At 44.6% G+C, this 25,130-nt stretch overlaps 1 protein-coding gene across 1 annotated transcript in view; it reads left to right on the plus strand.

The window, feature by feature from the left end:
* SESN3 (sestrin 3) overlaps window positions 1–25,130 on the plus strand; it is a 67,158-nt gene that overhangs the window by 32,503 nt on the left and 9,525 nt on the right. The window contains exons 2-9 of the mRNA XM_083499759.1: window positions 12,293–12,358; window positions 13,057–13,254; window positions 14,499–14,681; window positions 16,185–16,421; window positions 18,062–18,209; window positions 21,976–22,094; window positions 23,208–23,398; window positions 24,703–24,847. Coding sequence (XP_083355885.1) covers window positions 12,293–12,358; window positions 13,057–13,254; window positions 14,499–14,681; window positions 16,185–16,421; window positions 18,062–18,209; window positions 21,976–22,094; window positions 23,208–23,398; window positions 24,703–24,847 — 1,287 coding nt within the window. The remainder of the gene's footprint in view (window positions 1–12,292; window positions 12,359–13,056; window positions 13,255–14,498; window positions 14,682–16,184; window positions 16,422–18,061; window positions 18,210–21,975; window positions 22,095–23,207; window positions 23,399–24,702; window positions 24,848–25,130) is intronic.

Consider the following 25,130-nt stretch of genomic DNA (forward strand, 5'->3'; position numbering starts at 1 on the left):
CTGTTCTCTGGCCCTAGTAAACCCCAGCCAATGAGAGTCAAGCACTCCCCCCTCCCCAAAAGCTTTATCAATGGTTTTCGTTGGACACCCTATAGCATGGTAGAGAGTTGCAAACTGCCTTTTAGATTATTTCAAGTGGGACCAGAAGCAAATTTCTGAAGTGTGGAATGCTTCTGTGTAGGGAGCCATCCAGCTATGTCTTCTTTCAGGGTATTTCATTCAATTCTTCCACCCCCTGATTTTCCTCTCCTTTCTCCCCCCCCAAAAGCCATTTAATGTGCTCAGACCTCATTCATCTGTTTTGGACTCTTCCCCCACTTTTCTGTTATAATTTTCGGTACTTCTGCAAGCTTAGAGTTCCTCCACGCCTGCTGAAATCTCCTTTGTGTGTGAATGATGCCATTTGGACTACACAAAGATCCGTGCTCAGAGCTCGCTATGCCATATCTATGATTACCTTGCTTGAAACCATTGGTTCTTCAGAATATTCCTCCCAAATGTTCCTCTTTTATTGCACCTCTTGGTTGTCCCTATTTTTCCGCTCCTTTGACATCTTTTCTGCCTCTTTGTTTTTTGTTTATGAAACCATGTTGGGAATAGTGATCCCGCAGCCTGGAGTCACATGCCCAGTGGTGGCGCCGTCGTAGCCCGTCTGCTTTGGTTATGTAGTGATGCCATGAAATCAATTCAAAGTTGAAGGCCGTGTTTCCTGAAGTCCCTCTGAATGGGTGGCTGCCTTTGCCCATGTGTGCAGTGTCCTGGAAAAAAATATATGTAAAGGAGGGTGCTTTTTGTTAGGGAGGGAGTTTGTGGTGCGTACCCAATATCAGTTTCTCCTCAGTTTTTAAAGGAAGAAAGGCAGCAGTAAAGACAAAAACACCACAATGTTTAAATGTCACAAGTTAATGCACTCAGTACTCCATGTCGGGCTGGTGGGTGGGAAGGTAAAAATGATTTCTGGACTTGAGTCTGGCAGTATCAGGCCTTCTTATAACTTTGGTTGACACATGGATTCAGCTGGCCAGGAGAAGACTCATCAATGCCAGGAATTACATTTTGAAAGTGGATGAATGTGCTACAGAAAGCATAGCCAAAAGGCAGATGGCTCTAATCCACCATATACAGTGGTGCCCCGCAAGACGAAATTAATTCGTTCCGCAATTTTTGTCGTCTAGCGAATTTTTCGTCTTGCGAAGCACGAAATCCCATAGGAATGCATTGAAAATCAATTAATGCGTTCCTATGGTCAAAAAAAGTCCAAACAAAGCCAAATTTGGTACAACAACAGTTTATTAACTGCTCTTTAAAGTCACACATACTGTAAAGAGCAGTTCAAAAATTGAAGGGAAAATAAATAAACTTTATAAACATGACAGAAATACATTTAAAAATCAACAAAGTACAGTATACAGACATTTTCTAAGACTCTGGGGGAGCACTTGAAGAAGGCTCCTCTTCCACTCTTTGCTTCTTGGTCAAGAACCTGTCCATTGTCTGCTGCTTCATCCGCCTTTTCAGCAGCTCCCTGAAATACGACATGACCCTCGTATCATAAAAGTTCCCAGCGTCATGTGCCACGTGCTTCTCATGGTGGTGTAGATCTGCAAAAGTCTGCACCTCCTTCCACCTCTGGCAAATGTCCCTCAGTCTTTCGGAGGACAGCCGTTCCCCAGTTGCTTCCTCCTCTTCCAGTGAGGCCTGCTCCAGCGCAGCCTCTGCCTGCAGTTCGACCAGCTCCTGGATGGTCAGCTCGTCGTCGTGCCCCTCTACCAGCTCGCAGACGTCCTCCTCCGTGACCTCCAGGCCCATGGTCCTCCCCAAGGCAACAATGTCCTGCACCACTGTTGACTCTGGTGCATCAGAGTCACTTGGTGCCACACAGTCCGGCCACAGGTTGCGCCAAGCGCAATTCAAATTTCTCTGGCTGATCCCTTTCCAGGCCGTGTTGACCATCTTCAAGCAGGTGGCAATGTCGAAGTGGTCCTTCCAGAATTCCCGCAGGGTGATGGTGGTGCAGTCAGTCACCTCGAAGCATCGCCTGAAAAGCTCCTTGGTGTAGAGTTTTTTGAAATTGGCGATGACCTGCTGATCCATCGGCTGGAGCAGTGGCGTGGTGTTAGGCGGCAGGAACATGATGTTGATGAAGCTGAACTCCTCCAACAAGTCCACCTCAAGGCCTTTGGGATGGGCAGGAGCATTGTCCATCAGAAGCAAAGCCTTCAGCGGCAGGTCGTTGTCCAGCAGGTACTGCTTGACAGCAGGGCCAAAAGCAAGATTGACCCAGTCCACAAACAGCACACGTGTGACCCAAGCCTTGCTGTTGGATCGCCACATGACACTCAGCCGCTCCTTGTCGATCTTGTGTCTCTTGAAGGCCCGTGGGTTCTCCGAGTGGTACACCAGCAGGGGCTTGATCTTCAGGTCGCCGCTGGCGTTGGCACAGAAGAGCAGGGTCAGACGGTCCTTCATGGGCTTGTGGCCAGGCAGCCTGGACTCCTCCTGAGTGATGAAAGTCCTTTTGGGCATCCTCTTCCAAAACAGCCCGGTCTCGTCGCAGTTGAAGACCTGCTGCGGAACGTAGCCCTCCGTCTTCACAAGCTCCAGGAACTCCGCTGCAAAGTCTTCAGCCGCAGGAACATCAGAACTGGCAGCCTCTCCATGCCTGACCACGCTGTGGATGCCAGATCTCGTCTTGAACCGGTCAAACCAACCTCTGCTAGCCTTGAAGACTTCTGGCTCGGCTGAGGTTCCTGGCTGATCCCGGATGAGGTCAGCATGCAAGGCCTTGGCCTTCTCACAAATGACGGCCTCAGACACTGTGTCCCCTGCACGCTGCTTCTCTTCTATCCAGATGAGCAGCAACTTCTCGACCTCCTCCAGGACAGCTGGGCGGTTCCTCACGATCCTGGTGACTCCCTTGGCTGCATCAGTCGCCATGATCTTCTCCCTCATCTTCAGGATGGTCCCGATGGTCGATGGGTTCCTGCCGTACTCCCTGGCGATGTCCGTCACACGCATTCCGCCGTCGTGCTTCCGAATGATGTCCTTCTTCATCTCCAGCGTCACCTTCTCCTTCTTCCTCTCGCCGGCCACCGCAGGAGCAGTCTTCTTGGGTCCCATGGCAGCACAGGTCCTACCTTCGTAAACTAAGAAACAGGAAAAAAAATCAGTGATGTGCTTCAAACCCAAAAAATACAAAAGCACCCAGCCACCCACCACACAGAAATTAAAACCCAGAACCAAGGCCTTGAATCCCAAGCACCCCAACCCCAAATCCAAAATCCCAAAAACCCCCAAAAAAGTTTTAAAAGTTGAGCTTACCAAATGGATGAAAGAGAAGTTCTGGAAAAGCTTCAGCAATCAACCACCGAAGTCCTCAGGAACCTCAAATGGCTGTAAAAAAAGTTTAGGAAAAGCTTCAAAAATCACCAATGTCTTCAAAAACCTCAACTGCTCCCACAGACACGCACCAACCCACCCATAACACAGAAATTGCAAACCCCTCCTCAACTGCTCCCCCAGCCCCTCCCCTACTGCTGCAAACCCCTCCTCAACTGCTCCCCCAGCCCCTCCCCTACTGCTGCAAACCCCTCCCCAACTGCTTCCCCACCCAGACAAAAAAAAATTCAAAAAATAACAACAAAATTTCAAAAAAAAACAGCCATGCCTAGTGGTCACAGAAAATCATAAAAATTCCCAAAAAACCCCCACATGGTCCCAGATTTCTGCAGAAACCTCCCCCACTGTTCCCCCAGCCAGCCAGCACTCAGAAATTCAAACTCAGAAAAAAAATTTCAAAAAAAAACAGCCATGCCTAGTGGTCACAGAAAATCATAAAAATTCCCAAAAAACCCCCACATGGTCCCAGATTTCTGCAGAAACCTCCCCCACTGTTCCCCCAGCCAGCCAGCACTCAGAAATTCAAACTCAGAAAAAAAATTTCAAAAAAAAACAGCCATGCCTAGTGGTCACAGAAAATCATAAAAATTCCCAAAAAACCCCCACATGGTCCCAGATTTCTGCAGAAACCTCCCCCACTGTTCCCCCAGCCAGCCAGCACTCAGAAATTCAAACTCAGAAAAAAAATTTCAAAAAAAAACAGCCATGCCCAATGGTCACAGAAAATCATAAAAATTCCCAAAAAACCCCCACATGGTCCCAGATTTCTGCAGAAACCTCCCCCACTGTTCCCCTAGCCAGCCAGCACTCAGAAATTCAAACTCAGAAAAAAAAATTTGAAAAAAAACAGCCATGCCCAATGGTCACAGAAAATCATAAAAATTCCCAAAAAACCCCCACATGGTCCCAGATTTCTGCAGAAACCTCCCCCACTGTTCCCCTAGCCAGCCAGCACTCAGAAATTCAAACTCAGAAAAAAAAATTTGAAAAAAAACAGCCATGCCCAATGGTCACAGAAAATCATAAAAATTCCCAAAAAACCCCCACATGGTCCCAGATTTCTGCAGAAACCTCCCCCACTGTTCCCCTAGCCAGCCAGCACTCAGAAATTCAAACTCAGAAAAAAAAATTTGAAAAAAAACAGCCATGCCCAATGGTCACAGAAAATCATAAAAATTCCCAAAAAACCCCCACATGGTCCCAGATTTCTGCAGAAACCTCCCCCACTGTTCCCCTAGCCAGCCAGCACTCAGAAATTCAAACTCAGAAAAAAAAATTTGAAAAAAAACAGCCATGCCCAATGGTCACAGAAAATCATAAAAATTCCCAAAAAACCCCCACATGGTCACAGATTTCTGCAGAAACCTCCCCCACTGTTCCCCTAGCCAGCCAGCACTCAGAAATTCAAACTCAGAAAAATTTTCAAAAAAAAACAGCCATGCCCAATGGTCACAGAAAATCATAAAAAATCCCAAAAAAAACCCACAAGCCCCCAGATTTCTGCAGAAACCTCCCCCACTGTTCCCCTAGCCAGCCAGCACTCAGAAATTCAAACTCAGAAAAATTTTCAAAAATAAGCAACCTGGCACAATGGTCACAGAAAATCATAAAAATTCCCCAAAAAGGCCCACAAGCCCCCAGATTATCGCAAACCCCTTCCCAACACCAAGTCCTTGAATCCCAAACACCCCAACCCAAAATCCAAAACCCCCCCAAAAAGTTTTAAAAGTTTAACTTACCAAATGGATGAAAGAGAAGTTCTGGAAAAGTTCTGGAAAAGTTTTGGAAAATCTTCAAAAGTGAGCAAAGTCTGATAAAAGGCTACCAAACCACGTGCTAACAGTTGCTCCTCGAAGCCAAGTCGCAACTGCAGCTGCTCAAGCTAAGCACCCTTGGTTTTAACGGTTTTTACACAAAGGAAACAATGTCGCGAGACGTTTTCGTTTTGCGAAGCAAGCCCATAGGGGAATTCGTCTTGCGAGGCAAATCGCGGACAAAAAAACCTTTCGTCTAGCGAGTTTTTTGTCTTGCGAGGCATTCGTCTTGCGGGGCACTACTGTACACGCAAACGTTGGAAGAATTGTTCTTAATTATGCACATTATAACTTTCAAATTAACTTCAGCTTATATGTTTCCAGTGCAGTTCTTTTGAGCAAGACAGCCTGCCTATGTCTGCTAAAGAGCCAGCATAGTTTGGTACAGTGGTTTGAAACTTCTTGGGCCAGGGGACAAATTTGGAATTTTTAAAGAATTGTGTGGGCACCAGTCACAAAATGGCTGCCCCAAGATGGCGTGGCTTGACACAAAATGGCTGCTGTGAGGGTGTGGTTGACACAGAATTGGGAGTACTAGTATTCCTATATAGCAAAGCATCAACTGATTGGGAGACCAGGGAGGGTTTAAATCCCTGCTTGGTCATGAAGTTCATGGGGCAATTTTCAGTCATTCACTCTCTTTCAGCCTAACCTACCTCATAGGACAGGCATGGCCAAACTTGGCCCTCCCTAGCTAACAGGGCCAGTGGTCAGGGACGATGGGAATTGTAGTCCAAAACAGCTGGGGGACCAAGTTTGGCCATGCCTGTCATAGGAGATAGTGGGGACGGGGGGAACTATGAATGCCAGCTTGAGCTGCCTGGAAGATATAGTTGGCATGCGTCTATCTCGAGAGACAATGAAGTGCGTCTCTGGGGGTGAAGTAAAACCACTGTGTTAGCAGCACCGAAGTGACCTCCCCAGGGCATAAGCTTGGGTAGCGTGAACAGTCCTGAGACCTACAGGTATACAGTGGTACCTTGGTTTAAGAACAGCTTAGTTTATGAACAACTTGGATTAAGAACGCTGCAAACCTGGAAGTAGGTGTTTTGGTTTGTGAACTTTGCCTTGGAATAAGAAGATGTTTCGCTTCCTGTTGAGTGTGTTCCATTTGTAAATTGAGTCCCCCGCTGCTATGGTAAAGCACGCCTTGGTTTAAGAACGGACTTCCGGAACAGATTAAGTTTGTAAACCAAGGTACCACTGAAAAGGCAGTGTAAAAATGTAATTAATAATAATAACAACTTGTTTCTGTCAAAATGTTTAAAAAATTACCCTGAACTTCTCACCATTCTCATTAATGATTATTATTCACACGTTTTATGCATCATCTCATTTGGCCCATAGGCTGTCTCTCTGCCCTTGAAGGGTGTTTCAAGATGGGCAGCTTCCTGTGCTTTTATTTCAACAACATGGAAAAGCAAAAAAAATATGGATATTACTTTGGCCCTGCAATTGTGGTCTATGGAACAGATTGGCAAGGGCGGGGAGGGCGGGAGTTGCAGCTTCATTCACGCTAAAGGGGTTGGGGGTAGCCTGGGGCACCGATCCACCTTCCTCCCACACTGCTGTGCGGATGACCCTTACCCAGACAGGAATGCCAGATCCCTGTGGTTAAAATAATAATGACTTGAATGGGACACGAAGGGCCCATTTTCTTCTAGGTTAAATGTGGATGTTTATGATGATCTCTGGAGCATTTGTGCAGATACATTTGCACGTATCTGAAATAGCTTTCTCGAGCAATAGCTTGTTTAGTGCTGCCATCTAATGAGCTCCCTTCAACCGACTTGCCTGCAGAATGGCTGATTCTCTTCTGTGCTGCCTGCCCAGCAGTCCTCTGTTTCTTGCCTAAACCTGCCTGAAGGCAATGTCGTTCTAAGGTTCTGAAATGCCACGTGCCTTGTAGAAAAGCATCCCAACCAAGTTTGTGGTTCTGTTTCTGCCAAGGTGCCGTTCGCCTTCGGCTTGCATAAAGGCAGGGAGACCTAGAGTCTTATACATTATTTATTTAAAAACAGGATGGCACAAGGACTCTAAGGGATCATACCTTGGCTCCTCCCCCCCCCTTTTCATAAAATGCCTTGGGATATTATATTGTGCACAGCACAGTCTTCCTCAGGGAAGAAGTCTGTATAAGGCAGGGTTTGCCGAATATGCCCCTTAAGAATAATAGAATTGTAGAGTTGGAAAGCATCCAGGACAGATTGACAGAGTACTGGTCACTATCACAGTCCCTTGGTGCCAGCCCTATAGTGGGGAGGGACTAATGGCTGTGGCAAACGGGATGTCCTAATAGCCCACTGGGGTGGGGCTGGACTACCATCTTCCATGCGCTCCTCATGTGCCTCCGCCTCCCATAAAACTAGTTCGAAGTCCTTTGCAGACTAGTAAGGCACCAGGTTAATCATCTGATTTCTCAGTCCACCCCCCCCCATACAGTCGTACCTTGTTTTGTGACCGGGATCCATTCCAGAGCCCCGGATGCTAGACGAAAATGATGCACAACAACGCACCACTCTGCACATGCACGCAGAGCAGTAAACCAGGAAGTAACTCGCTCTGGTACTTCCAGGTTTGCCGCGAATGTTTGCCGAAATGGACGCTCGACGAGGCGGACTCAAAACGAGGTACCACTGTACTTACTGTCCATTAGGTTACTTAGACCAGCGTTTCCCAAACTTGAGTCACCAGGTGTTTTTTGGACTACAATTCCCATCATCCCTGAACACTGGTCCTGCTAGCTGGGGATGATGGGAGTTGCAGTCCAAAAACAGCTGGAGACCCAAGTTTGGGAATCCCTGACTTAGACCATTAGCTGAATAAGTGTTGGCATTTCATGCAGCAGAAAGCTGCAGTTCCTACAGCTCTATGATGTTTTCCCACTATTTCATTCAGCTCTCTAAATAATAAACACTCTCAAAAGGCTGCATTTCATTAGCGGGGGGGGGGGGGGATATTCCTACCTCTTTTCCCCAACCACGACTCGTAAATGTACCTAATTCATAGGAACTGCACCAATTCATATTTTCCTGGAACAATAGCAATCAGAGAATGGCTCAAGCCCAGAGAATGTATCTGGAGTTGTCTGATGTAGTTCCATCTCTGAAGATATGCAGGTCTGAGCCTGGCTAGTACCTGAGCAGGAGACTGTCTGGAGGAAAAGTGGGATTTAAAAGGAAATACTTTAAACACACACAGCACTTAGTAGCCAAGCACCTATTTTTTGATCAAGTCAATAATTTCACTGGAAGGTCACTTCTAAGAAGTAGGGCTTTGAGGGACTGCTGTCCTGCCTCTAAACTGACCCTTATCGATGCAAAGTTGGGAACTGGAGGATGGAGGAAATAAGGTAGCACTCATTTAGAGGCTAAATTTTGCACATAGGTTGTCAGTTGCTGCTAACCCCAAACATGGATGAAAGCTGCACCTCCGAAAGTAAACTTCCGCCTGAGGTTGAAATTTTATTTTCACATGTGTTATGTTCCAATCCCTTCTCAAGGGCACATAGACAATGTTTCAATTAAACCAAGCCTCAGATATACAATATTATTGCATGGCACGCCTTCTTTTTCAAAACCTGACAAGTCGCAAAAAAAGAAAAGAAAAAGCCCTTATTGTTTTGACCCAGGCTTGAAATCTTGTTCCAGAGAGTATCTTGGAGCTCAACAGAAATCCCCACCTCCAACCACATGTCTTCAGTTTCTGACTACTGGCTCCTCTTCTCCTTTACAGAGTGGAGGTTGCGAGGGGGAGATTTTCAGTGGAGAAGTGGAACCGTGAGAGAGAAGGATATGTCATGGACACAGAATCATAGAATCTTAAGAGTTGGATGGGATCCGAGGGTCATCTAGTCCAGCCCCCTTACATTGCAAGAATGTCAACAAAAGCATCCATGGCAGACGGGCCATCCAGCCTCTGCTTAAAAACCTCCAAGGAAGGAGAGCCCACAACCTCTCAAGGGAGAAGTGTTTTTGTTTTGTTTTAAAAGTAGATTTGCTGTGCTACAGCAGCAAAGCATTATTATAAAAAAAATAACCATTAAGAAATTATATACCACCCTTCTTCAAAAGGCCACCTCTTTTTTTTTTTACAGCATAGCAACATAAACCACCTAATGCAAATACATAGCATAATCTTCATTAAATACAAAAAGCATAATATAATTATATAAACACGGTTCATAATAATTAGCAATGTATAATAATGCATAATGTCGAAAGAATACTTAATAGTACATAATAAGCATCAGGGTCAATTTTTTCACCCTGTCAACTTTCTTTGGAGGGGAATTGGTGGTGTTTAATAAATAAGTCAGCCCAGCAGCAAACCCTAGAACTCTTCCCCCCTACAAACACAAGAGCCTAATAACATCGGAGGTTATTATCTGCTCATCTCAGGTACAACTAATTCACTTTAATTGCCCAGATCTAAGTTTCTTGTGTGCACTTGAATCCCTCCCACAAAATACTGGCAGTCTGAGGTTGATGCCAGGATCATGTGGAGGCAGCGGAACACAACGCGAGGTCCCCAGCTCTTGGAAACCCGTGAAGGGTTAAGAAGAACGACAGAGTTAATTCCCTGCGTTGTGAGATGAGGAGACATCTACTTGCACAGCCAGGGCAGCGTATTACTCAACGTGTTAATTAAATTAAATCAGAACTTGTTTTGAATTGAGTGGGAAAGTATCAGGCGAAGAGAACTCGAGCCATTCCTGGCTCAGTTGTTGCAAAAAGAGGCTATATAAACGGGTGGCCAGCCTACAGCTTGCTGTTTTCCCAGGCAGCAAGCATTTGGTTGTGCTTTTCTGTATGTTTCCTCGTCCAAAATCTTCACCACTTGGGAAACAATTTGCATTAGTTCTTCATACGTTTCTGCCTTTTCTGTCCAAGAAGCTTGACATAGCGTGTGTGTGTGTGTTTTAACTTGGCAGGGCTTCACTTCCTTCTCTGCCCTCCCCCCTTCTTTTTGGAACTTGCTACAATATAGTTTTCTGATAACTTTCCAAGAACTGCAGCGTTGTTAATGACTTTTGGAGCCCTTAAACAAATTGCTTATGTGTGTAGAATGTGCTTCTCTGCCCATATGTGAAAAAACAAAACCCCTTTGGGTTCTTTTGTCCAGTCTTACAGCAGGCTTGCAGATGGCTTGGTCACCTGTGGCGAGTAGGATTGCTTTCAGGCAGGGGTGCATAACATATTGTTTTGCAGAACTACTGAGTTAGGCGAAATTGCGTACAAATAACTGTTAGGGGAAATTTGCACTAAAATGTTGATGAATTTTCATGGGGGCTTTTTTTTTAAAAAAAGCTGCAAGCAGATATAGAAATACAGTGGTACCTCGGATTACATACGCTTCAGGTTACATACGCTTCAGGTTACAGACTCCGCTAACCCAGAAATAGTACCTCGGGTTAAGAACTTTGCTTCAGGATGAGAACAGAAATCGTGCTCCGGCAGTGCGGCAGCAGCAGGAGGCCCCAGTAGCTAAAGTGGTGCTTCAGGTTAAGAACAGACCTCCGGAACAAATTAAGTATTTAACTCGAGGTACCACTGTACAGTTAAGTCGATTTAAGATTTGGAAAAAATGAGAAACTGAAATAAAGCTAAATGGACGGATTCACCCATCCCTAATTTACACAGAATAGTTTTGTATTAATGGCATACGATTATCACATCTCTGTGTAAATTGCATTGGAGTAAACATTTTCCTAACAAAAAAAAAGCGTATAAAAACAGATATTTAAAAGTGAGTGGCTTCTTGCTGGGATCATTGTTTTGACCATGCTGCAAGCTACATAGTGGGGAGCTTGCTTGGCAAGCTGGACTGGTTTCCAGCATCCTAGGAATTCACAGTCTAGCTGTTGCTGCTCCTCTGGGTATTTTCCAAGCTCTGCCCTCTTCTAGCACCACCCATTCTATTCAGTATGTCATACCTGATGATTTGAGGTAGTGCTATTTGAAATTGATGTGCTATGGATGTTCTCAGAGGTACTGCATGGTAGATGAATCTTTGCCCCACAACAGGAAGAGGGGCCAGGTCATACAGGTCAGAATCATAGAATCTTGGAAGGGATCCAAGGGTCATCTAGTCCAGCCCCCTGCAAGGCAGGAATCTCCATGACAGATGACCATCCAACCTCTGCTTTAAAACCTCCAAGGAAGGAGAGTCCACAACCTCCCAAGGGAGACCGTTCCAATGTTAAAAGCTCTTACCGTCAGAAAGTTTTTCCATAGGTTTAGTTAGAATCTCCTTTCTTGTGGCTTAAAGCCATTGGTTCGAGTCCTACCTTCTAGAGCAGGAGAAAAGAAGCTTGCTCCATCTTCCATGTGACAGCCCTTGAGATATTTGAAGACGGCTGTGGATGGCGTGTGGGTTAAACCACAGAGCCTAGGACTTGCCGATCAGAGGGTCGGCGGTTCGAATCCCTGTGACGGGGTGAGCTCCCATTGCTCGGTCCCTGCTCCTGCCAACCTAGCAGTTCAAAAGCACGACAAAGTGCAAGTAGATAAATAGGTACCACTCTGGCGGGAAGGTAAAACAGCGTTTCCGTGCGCTTCTCTGGTTCGCCAGAAGCGGCTTAGTCATGCTGGCCACATGACCTGGAAGCTGTACGCCGGCTCCCTCGGCCAATAAAGCGAGATGAGCACCACAACCCCAGAGTCTGTCACAGCTGGAGCTAATGGTCAGGGGTCCCTTTACCTTTATCATACCTTCTCTCAGTCTCCTCTTTTCCAGGCTAAACCTACCCAGCTCCTTCAACCGTTCCTCATAAGGCTTGGCTTCTAGAAGTGTTCCATCTCTTCATACAGAATTCAGTGAAGACACAACCTTGCCCATTTTGCCTGGGAAGGGCTGTAGCATCTGCTTTGCATGCATAGGGTCCCAGGTTTGATCCCTGGCGCCTCCAAACAGGGCAGGAAATGTCCCCTGCCTGAAACCCTAGAGAGAGTTACTGCCAGTCAGTGGAGACAGTACTGAGCTAGATGAACCAATGGTCTGACTCAATATAGGGCAGGCTTTCTAGGCCTAATATTTTGAAAGCATGGTAATTTTTGCATCTGCTATTTCTTCTGCAGGAAAAGAAAATCAGAGTGTCTCTGCCTTTGACAAGAGGACCAAGTGCCTTTATACCAGAAAAGGAAGTAAGTTTATTTCCCGCACCTTAAATGTGCAATAATGATGACGGGACAGATTCCTGTTGAATGATGTTCCCCCCTGCACCCTATGTTTCTTCCTGAGTGTCTAAACAGCTTTGACCCCAGGTTTATATTAGGCAGGTGACCGCTTGGCTTAAATTTCTTGGATGAGAATTCCAGAAGGGAAACTCACCTAGGAAACTCGCCTGTTCAGCTCAGTCACATGACCTGGCAACCTGGCATAGAACTCTGATTTAAAGGCTTGTTTTCCCTCTGCCAGGCTTAGGCAGAGCAGTAGCCCCTGTCCCTGCCACTGAACGGGGCTAGGATCTGGTGTAAACATACACTTACACCTGCGTTCTTCATGCCAGCCTCTTGGGCATGCAAGTATACATTCCGTTGTGTGTTTCTGAATAATAATAATAATAATAATAATAATAATAATAATAATACCACCTTTATTGTCAATGTACAATCTGTGTACAATGAAATTAACCGAGCCTCCCTCCCCCCCCAACACTCAATCTCACTGCACTCACAACACACCAACCCCAAAAGTCAGTTACACTATATTATTTTCCATTCAGCAGCTTAACAGCCCACGGATAGAAACTGTTTTTTAGCCTGTTAGTACGACTGATTATAGTACAGTATAGAGGTAAGTATCATCTCTAGCTAGCTTGTTTTGCTTATGTTCCCTGTAGGTTATCCAAGCCAACAGTCTGAATGAACGCATGCACCTGCTTGTGGAAGAATATTCTACATCGGGCCGCCTAGACAACATCACCCAGGTCATGAGTTTACACACTCAATACCTGGAGTCTTTCCTTCGCAGCCAGTTCTATATGTTGCGTATGGACGGGCCTCTTCCTTTGCCCTACCGGCACTACATTGCAATCATGGTATGTACTCAGAAACTCTACTTCTTATTGTTTCCTTCCCGGTTGTAGTTGACATTTGTATCCTTTCCAGCGCTTCTGCAAATCAAACCAACATTTATTTGTTTCACTTTGTGAGGGTTTAAAAAGAAAAGAAAAAGGGTGAGATCTCACAAGTCTGGCATTTTTAAGAGCTTTAAATTTCAGCAGCTGGGCTTGAGGCAGGATCGAGCCTGGCTTCAGAAGAAAGGCACCAATCCCAGAGTATTAAGGGATTTATACCAGAGCTTGCATCCCAAGGTGATTGACATGCAGCCATAAATGAAATTGCTTCCCTACGATCAATTACATGGACTATGTGCCGGATACTATTATAAAATACATATTTCACACAAAGGAACACTCAGTGCTGCATTCTGAATAAGTTTTATGGATTAGGTTATTCAGTAAATAAATTTTATTTATTTACAGAATAAATTTATAAATTCTCAGCAGTGATCTGCTTCCCTTGGAACCTCAGGCCCAAGGCAGAATGTGGTTCCCCAGGCCTCTCTATCTGGCTGTTTGACCTCTCCTCAGAGCACTCCCCTCACTGGCCTTGCTTTCCACACCAGGTGTCTTTGTGTTCTTGCCTGGCTGGAATATGCTATGGCTCAGTAAGGATCTGAACTTCAATATCTCCAGTCCAGGCCCAGCAGTTGAGCCACCACACACCACCTGCTCCTCTTTAAATTTCCATTTAAAATAAATAAAATGCAAAGCATAGTCCTTAAATTGCCACATCCTGCAAGTAGTCAAAATATATTACTTAGCATTCATATGTTCAAAGTGTTTCACATATATTAGTCTGTCAACAACAAATCTATGAAGTCCTGCAAAATGAATCAATATTCTTATCCCCATAGTGTAGATGGGAGGACTGAGGCTCAAAGCTGGTGGCTTTCCCAAGGCCACGTTTTCAATTCACAGCAAGATTTGGCTGGAAGTGTCTTGGCTGCTCTGCTAGGGCATACTTGCAGACGTTCAGTATGCACATTTATCGCTTGCTTGGTTTTAAAAATCATGCTTTTCAAAACAGGTTTCTTGCTCTATCATCTGCCTTTCTGTTAGAGAAAACGAACTGGAATTTCTTGCACATGTGTTTAATGCGTGGTTCTCCGCCTTTATGACAATGCATTTTTCTCTCTTGTGCCTGCGCTCTCCTCCTTTCCTCAAGGAGAGTAGGCAGGTTTCGATCAGCTCACTTTCATCTTTGTTTCCGACTCCAGGCTGCTGCCAGGCACCAGTGTTCCTACCTTATAAACATGCATGTGGATGAGTTCCTGAAGACTGGAGGGATCCCAGAATGGCTGAATGGCTTGGAATACGTTCCACAAAGACTGAAAAACCTGAATGAAATCAATAAGCTTCTTGCACATCGACCCTGGCTAGTTTCAAAAGAGCACATTCAGGTATTTACTACAAATGAGAAACGCTCCAGTATTTGCATATGTGTAAATTACTACAGTGTCTATGTGTGCGTTGTTGTTTTTTAAAAGGAATAAGATCTGGGAAGGAGGGAATCTCATTTGAACGTCTTCTTTTTTAACCTGATGAACTTGGCTTGGGTTTGTTTGCTTGAGTTCCTTGGAGCCAATTTCTTTGTAGGGACTTTCTTCTGCAGTGGGCCTGCCTAGGAATCCTATTTAAGCTTTTTTCAGAAGAGTGGTGTAATGGCTAAGTCATTTTTGCTCAAGCAATAACAGGGGGAGAGAGAGAAGACAGTGGTTTTTTAAAAAGAGCATCCAGGATACAGAAACGGCCACTTACAATCCTGGTTAAAGGCACAAGAGCCCATAGGAGCATAGGAAAGTGCCTTAGGCCAGTATATACCTTGGTATATCTAGCTCAGTAATGCCTGCACTGGCTGGCAATGGCTCTGCAAGGTGTCAGGTAGGGGACATTCCCAGTCCTACATGGATTTGGTACAGATTGACCTTGGGATAATGTGTATACAAAGCAGATGCTCTGTCACTGCCCTTCCCATCTGTTGCCCAGAAAAAGGCAAGGGTTGGAAAAGGATGGTAGAGCCTAAATAGTGCTTACTTGTGACTTTTTAAAAAATGTATTTTATTTGTACTTTTCAGATATATACATTTCACTGATTTTACAATATCGTCTGCATATCCAAATTAACTTAACATACTCATTTATCTTCTTTATATATATATATACCCTTATGTAGCTGCAGGTTATTACAACAATCATGCCAGTGTTTCTATTTGTTTACAATATATATGTAAATATTCCATAAGCCATCTCTATTCTTTTATAAAAAGTTGGTTATCTTTATTTCTTATTCTTCTGGTAAGTTTCGCCATTTCTGGGTATTCCATAAGTTTTTGTATCCGTTCTTCCTTCGCTGGGACTTCTTCTTCTTTCCAGTTTGGGGCAAGTAACATTACCGCTGTAGTCGCATACATGAATAAATTTCTATACAATTTAGGTAGTTCTATCCCTATAATTCCCAAGAGAAAGGCTTCTGGGTTTTTTTTTACAAACGTTATTTTTGACATCCTTTTCATTTCATTGTATAACATTTCCCAGTAACCCTTAACCTTCCTACAAGACCACCACATACGATAAAAATAACCTTCTTTCTCTTTACATTTCCAACACTCATTTGATTTGGTTTTATACATTTTTGCAAGTTTACTTGGTGTTAGATGCCATCGATATATCATTTTCATATAATTTTCTCTTAAACGGTAGCATGCTGTACATTTTATATCCCTTGTGACTTGGCAGCCTTCTGGCATCGTTTGATACTGAATGCTCCCAACTTACCCCTCTCAAAATGGAAACTTGGAAGAGACCAGATAACTGTTGCCTTCCTGCCACTGGAATATTCCGTCTCCTTCCTGTGTCTGCATCTAACATATATGCATATGTCTTCCTTTTTTCATTCATTTCAGAAACTTGTCAAGACAGGGGAAAATAATTGGTCTCTTCCGGAACTGGTGCATGCTGTGGTCCTCTTGGCGCACTACCATGCCTTGGCAAGCTTTGTCTTTGGTAGTGGCATCAATCCAGAGAGAGATCTCGATACCTCGAACGGCTACAGGCTCATATCAGTTAACAATTTCTGTGTCTGCGACCTTGCCAATGACAACAACATCGAAAACGCATCCCTCATAAGTAACAACTTTGGGGTTAGTCTTGCCAGATTTCTTTTCTTTAATTCCCATTTTGCTTGTCCCACTTTTTCTTCTTTTTTTTGAAGGGGCTTGCAGGGTGGAGAGGAGGTGTGTTTCCTGCTTGTGGTTGAGAGATCAGCTTTTTCCTGTGTTTGTCAGGGCTGGGGAATAGGGAGCTGAAACGCAAACCCCAGAAGAATTGGGATCCGAGTTGGGTGGGGTTTTGTGGGCAGATCCAAAAGAGAGGTCAGTTGAGAGGCAAGCTAGCTCTGCAGGACAGAATCGAGATGTCCGTTTCAGGGGAGGGGAAGCAACACCGGACTGCAAACGCAGCACTAACATGAAATATATTTCTCTTTCGCAAATCTTAAGTGTGCAAACTCTCACCAGAACACCACTTTGTTACTGCTTGTCTATGGCCATAATAAACTGATTGAACACTACTTCGCTCCTCCCTCCCAGCCCCATTTCCCCATACCTTAGTGTCTTCATTGGAACCAGCAAAATGACAGGCAGTCTTGAAAAGAGCCTTATTCTGTTGCCCAGGCAGTGTCTGAGGTTGCATCTGAAAGCACTTAATAGCCATGTGAGGTCAGGAGGAATCAGTGGGTTGCTGGGAGGAGCAGACCCATGCCAGAACATGGGAGGATCATGTTTCTCCTTTCTTCTCTGTTGCTCAGTTCTTCTCCTCCCAACATCTGGATGATCATAAACATTTTCACCCTCATCCTTAGGATGACCAAATTCTCCTCTGCTACCGTTTTTATTCCAAGTGACAACAGTCTAGTTCCATCCTGTTCCAACCAGAGCCTGACCCTTTTGTATAGCCCTAAACAGCAAACCTTTCTAGAGGAAGGAGCTACAAAGAGCTCTTGGGTTCTTCCAGATGACTAAAAATTGCCTTTTCTAAGATGGCTTTCGCATTCCTTACCAAGGATTCTGCTGGCCATATAAATCATGCAATTATGTTTATGAAACGTCAGTAGGCAGAGGTAACAAATGGTTTTCATGATGTAATAGTGACTTACTTATGAAATGAAAAGTGGCTTTCTCAAATGATGTGTCACAACTTCTTTGGGATACAAAAAAGGGATCAGATATCATTGACTGGCTTAGAGTAAAGTGATACAGGTAGATTGGAGGCAAAAGTGACAGTGTGCGGACTCTTAGGGGCTGAACTGGCAAATGCACAGCAGCATATTGGATTGGAATTTGCAAAGAAGAGCCTGGCACAAAAGAACTAAAGGAACGGGCTGGGTATGGTCAGAGCTTGTGGGTTCTGCAGCTGCAAACACAGAAAGTGATTCTAGACCCAAAAACAAGCTTCCGGAGGTTCTCTGCTTTCATTTTAAAACAGAACGGAAGTTCCTTTCTCTTAACTGCTTTTACAATACACTTAAACATCTGTGGGCAATGCCTGCTGAAATTCCGTTAGCCAGAGGAGTGGCTGGATCAGATTGGTAGGATTCTTTAATGAGCCCCAGGAACGTTTGCATGATTTGGGCAGTGCATAAAACTTGCTTGGCGCAATTTTAAATCTGTTAGTGCATGCAGTGCACAGACCTGAACGTTTCCCCAAAAATGTTGAGTATGGAACTGGGGGCCGGAGAGGGAATGATCTGTATTCGATCCTGAAGGATGTGATGTGTTTATAGATCTCAGATTCTTTAAGTGAGCTGGAGGCCCTGATGGACAGAATGAAAAGGCTGCAGGAGGAGAAGGAGGACGAGGAGGCCTCTCAGGAGGAAATGGATACTCGCTTTGAAAAGGAAAAGACTGAGAGCCTCCTGGTTGTCACTGAAGGTACTGCTCCTTTTCGTTTTAGTTGCTTTCGTTTAATCCAGTTTTCAGAGGTTTTGCTGAAGAGCAAAGAACACACACAACCAAGTTAAATAAAAACAGATGGAAAGGAAAACAAGAATTCCACTTTCTGATGTTTGATTGGAGCCAAGTTATACATGCAGAGGAATCCATTTTCTCTGGAATAAAGCTATACACTAGGTCAGAGGCTGCCTGTTTCATAGTATCATAGAATTGTAGCGTTGGAAGGGACCCCATGGATTATCTAGTAGTCCAACCCCCTGCAATGTCCAATGTGGGGCTTGAACCCACCAACCTGAGATTGTAAGAGTCTCATGCTCTACCAACAGAGCTATGATTGCTCCCCTGTTTAAGAACAACAACTTGCCCATAGAAAAGTAGCTTGACAGCCTCTAGCTTAGCCTTCTTTCTGACATGTTACTGTTAAAAAACGAAATAAACTTGTGGAGAGTTTTGGAACATTCTTCAGCCTGATTAACCACCTGTGGCTGAAGCAACACAATATCTAGAAGGCTAATCCACAGGGCCTTCTTCTGTAGGTAAATAATCCTTAGGAAAGAGGTTTATTTGGGACCTTGAGAAGATTTCGGAATGGCCTTTACACACTTGACATGAATAACTGAACCATCTTTGCTGACATGTATGCCTGTTTTAACAGCATTAATATTTGCTTTGGATTCCCCAAGAGCTTATAGGCATATGTGCATATAGAAAATACCCTTTTCTTACTGCATTCATGCTATAAATATTTAGAGAAAGAGAACTTGTCAGAGCTGCAGGCAAAATGCCCATAATTGTTCAGATGTTAGTGTCTGAAGTAGAATGGTGGTTTTGACATCTGGTTCAGGTGGAGTTGACATTTATTAGCAGAACATTTGCTGGGTGGAGAGTTTGGCCTTGAATTTAACACCTTAGAGCACTTTCTCCATCACACTTCTGTGCTGTTTGAGTCCCGTGTTTCCAGGTGAGTCCCAGTTCAACCCAACACGGGGCCAGTTGAGTGATGCATTAAAATGCTGTAGCCATAGAGGAAGGTGGCAATCTTGGGGAAACCAAAAAGGTTGGCAGGCAACTGTTGAAGACCAAAATGGCACATCAGCTCCAGAAAATCTTATGTTGGAGCCAATCCAGGCACACATGATGCTTGAAGAGTTAACTTAAAGATAACGCAAAAGATTTTAGATTTTGAAAGTGACTGGTGGCTAACACAGCCTAAGAAGCTCAGTTAGAAAGTGGTCCGTTTTTTATTTTGTGAACTAAAAATTTCCTTGTGCCTCTTAGAATGGAAGAGTTCAAAAGCAAGCAAGGAACTTTAAGGTGGAAATTATTTCATCCCTGACAGTCAGCGTCTAATAGCCTAGTCATTAAAAGAAGCAGAAGCAGGCATGGACCTCCTTTCTGCATTAGTTCAAAACAGATTGCAGGAACCAGGAAACAAAGGATAAGCCCAGGCTCAATAGCTCATTCCCCCCCAACTGCACTGAGGACCTATTTGGATGCTTGCCAAGCTGATTTCTTCCCACACAGATTTATGTTTTGATTGGCTAATGAGCCAGAAGGGAGGATAAAGGCAGCCTTGTGATTCTTGGATCAACTGACCCCCCCCCCCCCAGGTAGTGATTTTTCTAGCAGTAGACACAGGAGACTTTCCCCACCCAGGCTCATTAGGGCTCCTGAAAGTGAGCCAAGCTGGACCATCAAGGTCAACTGCAGTAACTTTGCAGCAGTCAGCTCTCCGGAAGTGTGATTAATGCGCTCAAGCCGCTTGGCAGACAGGAGGCGACGAGGTGGAGGTCATCTCTGGATGGGAGCAATTGGCCTTCCTTAGTACTGGTGTTGCTGAAGTTCTTCCATGGTGCTTGGTTACATAGCCATAAATCAACTTGCTGAACCCTTCCGCTCTAGCCAAATGGCTCTAATTTAAAGGGTTGGGTCGACTGGATTTCTTTTTTCAGTGCATCTGATATCCCACAGTACATGACGCCAGGGTGGTTCATGATTGTCCCTTACTGATTCAACCGGGCTAACAATGATTACTGCCAGACATGCTGTGGCATCTCTTGTCATGTGTGTGGCTGGCAATCTTGAATTGGCGTCATGAGCAAGGACCTCTGTCCTTCTACAGGGGCTTCCCCCCTTCTTAAAGTGAGCCCCAGGGCTTAGGCGAACACCCCACTATGATACTCACTGTGATTTGAGGCTTATGTGTGTATATGCCTGTTCAAGTAGCCTCTGTTTAGCTGGTCCCTATCCACCCCTTTTCTGGACTTAGGTCTGTTTTATTAATTAAATGTATTAAGATTAAGATTAAGGATTAGACTTAGACACTGTGACTCGCTCAAAGTCACCCAGTGAGCTTCATACCTGAGTGAGGATTTGAACCCTGATCTCCGAGGTCCTTTCTAATCATCGAGGAGCAGGGCTTCCTTGCCCAGGCGTTGTGTGCATAAGGTCTTATTCAACTCTAAGGTTCTGTGTGCAGTGTGGGAGAGCACAAGACCCCCAAGCCTTGGTCCCATACCGTTGCATGTATATATTGCACAGTGTTCCGAAGTATAATATTTATGATCACCTGGTTCTTAAATTTGACTCCTCTGTTAGAGCTATTTTAAAACAATGTCTCTTAGAATAATAGAATTCTAGAGTTGGAAGGGACCTCGAGGGTCATCTAGTCCAACCCCTGCAATTCAGGAATTTTGCCCACAGCCATCCCTGGGTGGGCTAGAACCACCAGCCTTCGGGTTGGTAGCCAGACAAACTGGCCCATTGCACCACAGGAGGGCTCTTCCATTCTTGATTACTTTGAACATCTCCAGTCTGTTTCCTATCGGCTCCTTGCATTGCCTCAGGGTTAGTTAGTTAGTTAGTTAGTTAGTTAGTTATTAATCTCACTCCTCAGATGTCTCAACACGATGTACAAAATGCAATGAAAATGCCAAAAAAAAGAGAGAAAGTTTAAAACAACATAGCACAATAGGTAGGTTTAAAAGCAATACAAAGTAGACACTCGTGGCAGAAGCCACCTACCTGGGAAAACTTGTTGGAACAAAAATGTCTTTGATTGTTTCCAGAAGATGCAGCAAGTGGGTGTCTATCGTGGTTCTACAGAAATGTTATTGCTCACAACAGGGACAGCCACACTATCCAATTCTGGTCCTATTCATAGTAGACCCATTGACATTAACGCACATAAGTTAGTCATATTAATTTCAACGAGTGAGTAGGACTAGCATTGGATTCAGCCCCAGTGGCGTAGCGTGGGGGGTGCAGGGGGGGCCGGCCGCACCGGGTGCAACATCTGGGTGTTAGGGATAGGGGGTGCAAATCCACGGGTTAGGGGGCGCAAATCCACGGGTTAGGGGGCGCAAATTACTTGCCTTGCCCCGGGTGCTGACAACCCACGCTACGCCACTGTTCAGCCCTCAGCCTCTATTATGTGTATTCAGTGGGGAACAAATCTTCAGCGGTCTCTGTTGTTGTTGTTTTGCCTGGCACTGACCTTTAAAAGGTCAAGCGGCTAACCCAAATCAGAGCCATTGCTTTACTTCCGTATGTAGAAATAGTGCCAGGAAGAATAAAATGGAATGCCACTCCAGAGAATACTTCCCATTAAGCACCTTATTTTTTATTTTTAATCGACAAGATTTATATACTGCTTAATTGACAAAAGAAACTTCTAAGTGGTTTACACCTTGGAGGAGGAATGAGAAGAGTACACTTAATTGGCTTCAATATTTTCCTTTGCCAGCATTTGACGATGAAATAGTTTCCACAGCCGACGTTTCGCGCTACGTTGAAGATCCTGGCTTTGGGTACAAAGACTTTGCCAGGCGGGGTGAGGAGCATCTTCCAACTTTCCGAGCCCAGGTGCGTTTAACATGGTGTAGCTTACGTTTGTAACCCTCTGAAAAACCAGGTGGCTTATTGCATGAGGTCAGAATGCAGAGTTTCCAGATAGCACACTCACTACGCAGTGGCTCAGGTCTAGAGCTAAGTGAATTTAAGGAAGTTTGTGGGACTTCTTCCCACCTGCAGCCATGCATGTCCCCCCAAAAGCCTCAGGGGCATGGGGACATTCGTTGAACAATGTGGAATGGGGCATGGGGGGCTGCTGAGGGAGTGGAGAATTCACCCCATATTAGGCAGATACCCACCCAGTTTGGTGCCACCCACGATCTGATTGAGTTCAGTTAAATAAATATCACCTTGGAAGCTTCAGAAGTCCCTGGCTGTCTTGCGATGCCTTGTTAACGGTGCAATCTGACTTGGAAAAACATAAGAGCCTTTCCCCAAACTACCCTGATTTGATTTGTAATTCAAGGTACACTCAAAGCCAGTGCACACCCCTATTATCCACGTGGGTTTACTGTTCACTCTTAATATTCCTGTCAGTTACCACAGCTGAAAAGTCATTTTCCAAAATTAAGCTGCTCAAAACTTCCACGCAATGGTCGGTGCAACTTAAAGTTGATTCGAGACAGGCTTTCATGACTCGCTGTTCTTTCAGTAGAGAATAAGCAAGTACATCAGTTGGATATTCCCAAAAATCACGACAAGTTTGCTCATCTCAGAGCAAGAAAGAGGTTTTACATTTGAATTCAAAAGTTATTGATTTTTTTAAAATAACAACAATAAATTGATTTTCATATTTTAATATAACTTCATTGTGTCAATTATTATTACATATAAATTTGCACTTACAGTTTATATACATTCTAATGATACACGGTTCCTACTTAATTCAATTTCTTCTCTTGATAATGCTTCACCTTAAATCAGAAGTATGCATTTGGATACAGGTGCATAATCAGACTAAATTGGGACCCCCTTGCCCTGTGCATTTCACACAAGGGCACACAACAAATTGTTACCTCCACTGTTTTGCTTCAGCAGTAGAACGGCATCGTGTGTCTTCAAAACCATTCTGCAGTACTGCTCAAACATGCCATGTACAAATTGGTAGTCTGTGCTTTTTTGCAGGACTATACCTGGGAAAACCATGGATTCTCCCTTGTGAACAGGCTTTATTCCGACATTGGGCATCTCCTGGATGAGAAGTTCCGAATGGTCTATAGCCTCACGTACAACACTATGGCCACACATGAAGATGTTGACACAACCATGTTAAGAAGAGCTTTATTTAATTATGTTCACTGTATGTTTGGAATCAGGTATGTCACCAACTGATCTGGCTAAATAAGTGCACTTCTGGAGGTATTCTGTAATTGGGGTGCTGCTTCAGGTTCAGAATGCAGCTATGCCTTATATTAAAGAGGCTTGTATGTCCTTGGTTTCAGGAATGAAGTTGAGGGCTAGGATTGGACCATTGGTTGCATTTTGCTTAGCGCAGGCCTAAGCATTCACAATAGGGACGCGGGTGGCGCTGTGGGTAAAACCTCAGTGCCTAGGATTTGCTGATCATATGGTCGGCGGTTCAAATCCCCGTGGCGGGGTGAGCTCCCGTCGTTCGGTCCCAGCTCCTGCCCATCTAGCAGTTCAAAAGCACCCCTAAGTGCAAGTAGATAAATAGGTACCGCTTTATAGCGGGAAGGTAAACTGCGTTTCCGTGTGCTGCACTGGTGCTGGCTCGCCAGAGCAGCTTCGTCACGCTGGCCACATGACCCAGAAGTGTCTTCGGACAGCGCTGGCTCCCGGCCTCTTAAGTGAGATGAGCGCACAACCCTAGAGTCGGACATGACTGGCCCGTATGGGCAGGGGTACCTTTACCTTTTAAGCATTCACAATAGCATGTTTCAAGTGGAAGGGAGAAAGAGTGGATAAAAGGGTAAAATCATTTGTCTTCCCTCCACCCTGTAAGGTGTTTGCAGTATTTATCAGCATAAATATGGGGACAACATGGGTGATGTTGGGGTGGACGAAGTATTCTTAAACCAAGCAGAACAGTAAATTTAGACACACTCGTGCAGCATGTGTTCTGGAATCAAAGACCCTCGAGTGATTTCTCTAGGGTGCATATAAAAATCTGTTAACCAGTTATTTGGAAATTAATTGAACAGTAATCCTCTGAGTTCCCCTTAGCTGTTCAAAATGACTTCCAGGAAGCCAAAGGGCTGTGCAGTCCATTTCCACCATAGAAATGTGTGTGTGTTCAGGATGGGAGTCATGGTTGTCATCACCTGAAGCCCGTCAAATGTACAGTGTGAATTGGGCCCCAAGAATCTACAAGGGTGTAAATTATATTCAAATCAATTTAGCGCATTATTCTTTGTGGCCTCTGTGCAGTTCCAAACGTGGGTTCTGCCGGCTACTGGAAGAGCTGTACAGGTCAGCCACCCTTCCTTTTGCAAATCTAGTTGAACAATACCAGCCTGGCTTTAGGAGACTTATCATCTGATCTTCAGGCAGATTTACCCCAGCATATGCTTTTTAAAAACAATTGTGCAGTAGAAAGGTGCTCTTTTTAAGATGTGCATTCTCAGAAAAGAGAGATTCAGGCCGGCTTAATCTTGCTTAGGTATGATGACTACGATTATGGAGAAGTTAATCAGTTACTTGAACGGAGCCTGAAGGTTTACATTAAGACAGTGACCTGCTACCCAGAGCGAACTACCAAGCGCATGTACGATAGCTACTGGCGCCAGTTCAAGCACTCGGAGAAGGTGAGTGTCTCATTGATGGATGCATGAACCAGTGTCTATGTGTAAACAGGGGAAATGGCATTGTTAAGAAGGGAAGCTTCCATATCCATAAATCCGAAGTTCATATTTCATTAATGTGAAGTTCTGCACTGCACAGCCACCAAGAGTGAAACTTTGGGGTTGCCACATCACACCACTATGAAACACCCTGGAAAAATGAACACACTGGATTCTGCTGAATGCTGACACACACACACACACACACACACACACACACTGCATGACAAGGTAGTACAAAAGATCG

Source organism: Podarcis liolepis, assembly GCF_965112155.1.
Source record: "Podarcis liolepis genome assembly, chromosome: 4".
Taxonomy (NCBI): Eukaryota; Metazoa; Chordata; class Lepidosauria; order Squamata; family Lacertidae; genus Podarcis; species Podarcis liolepis.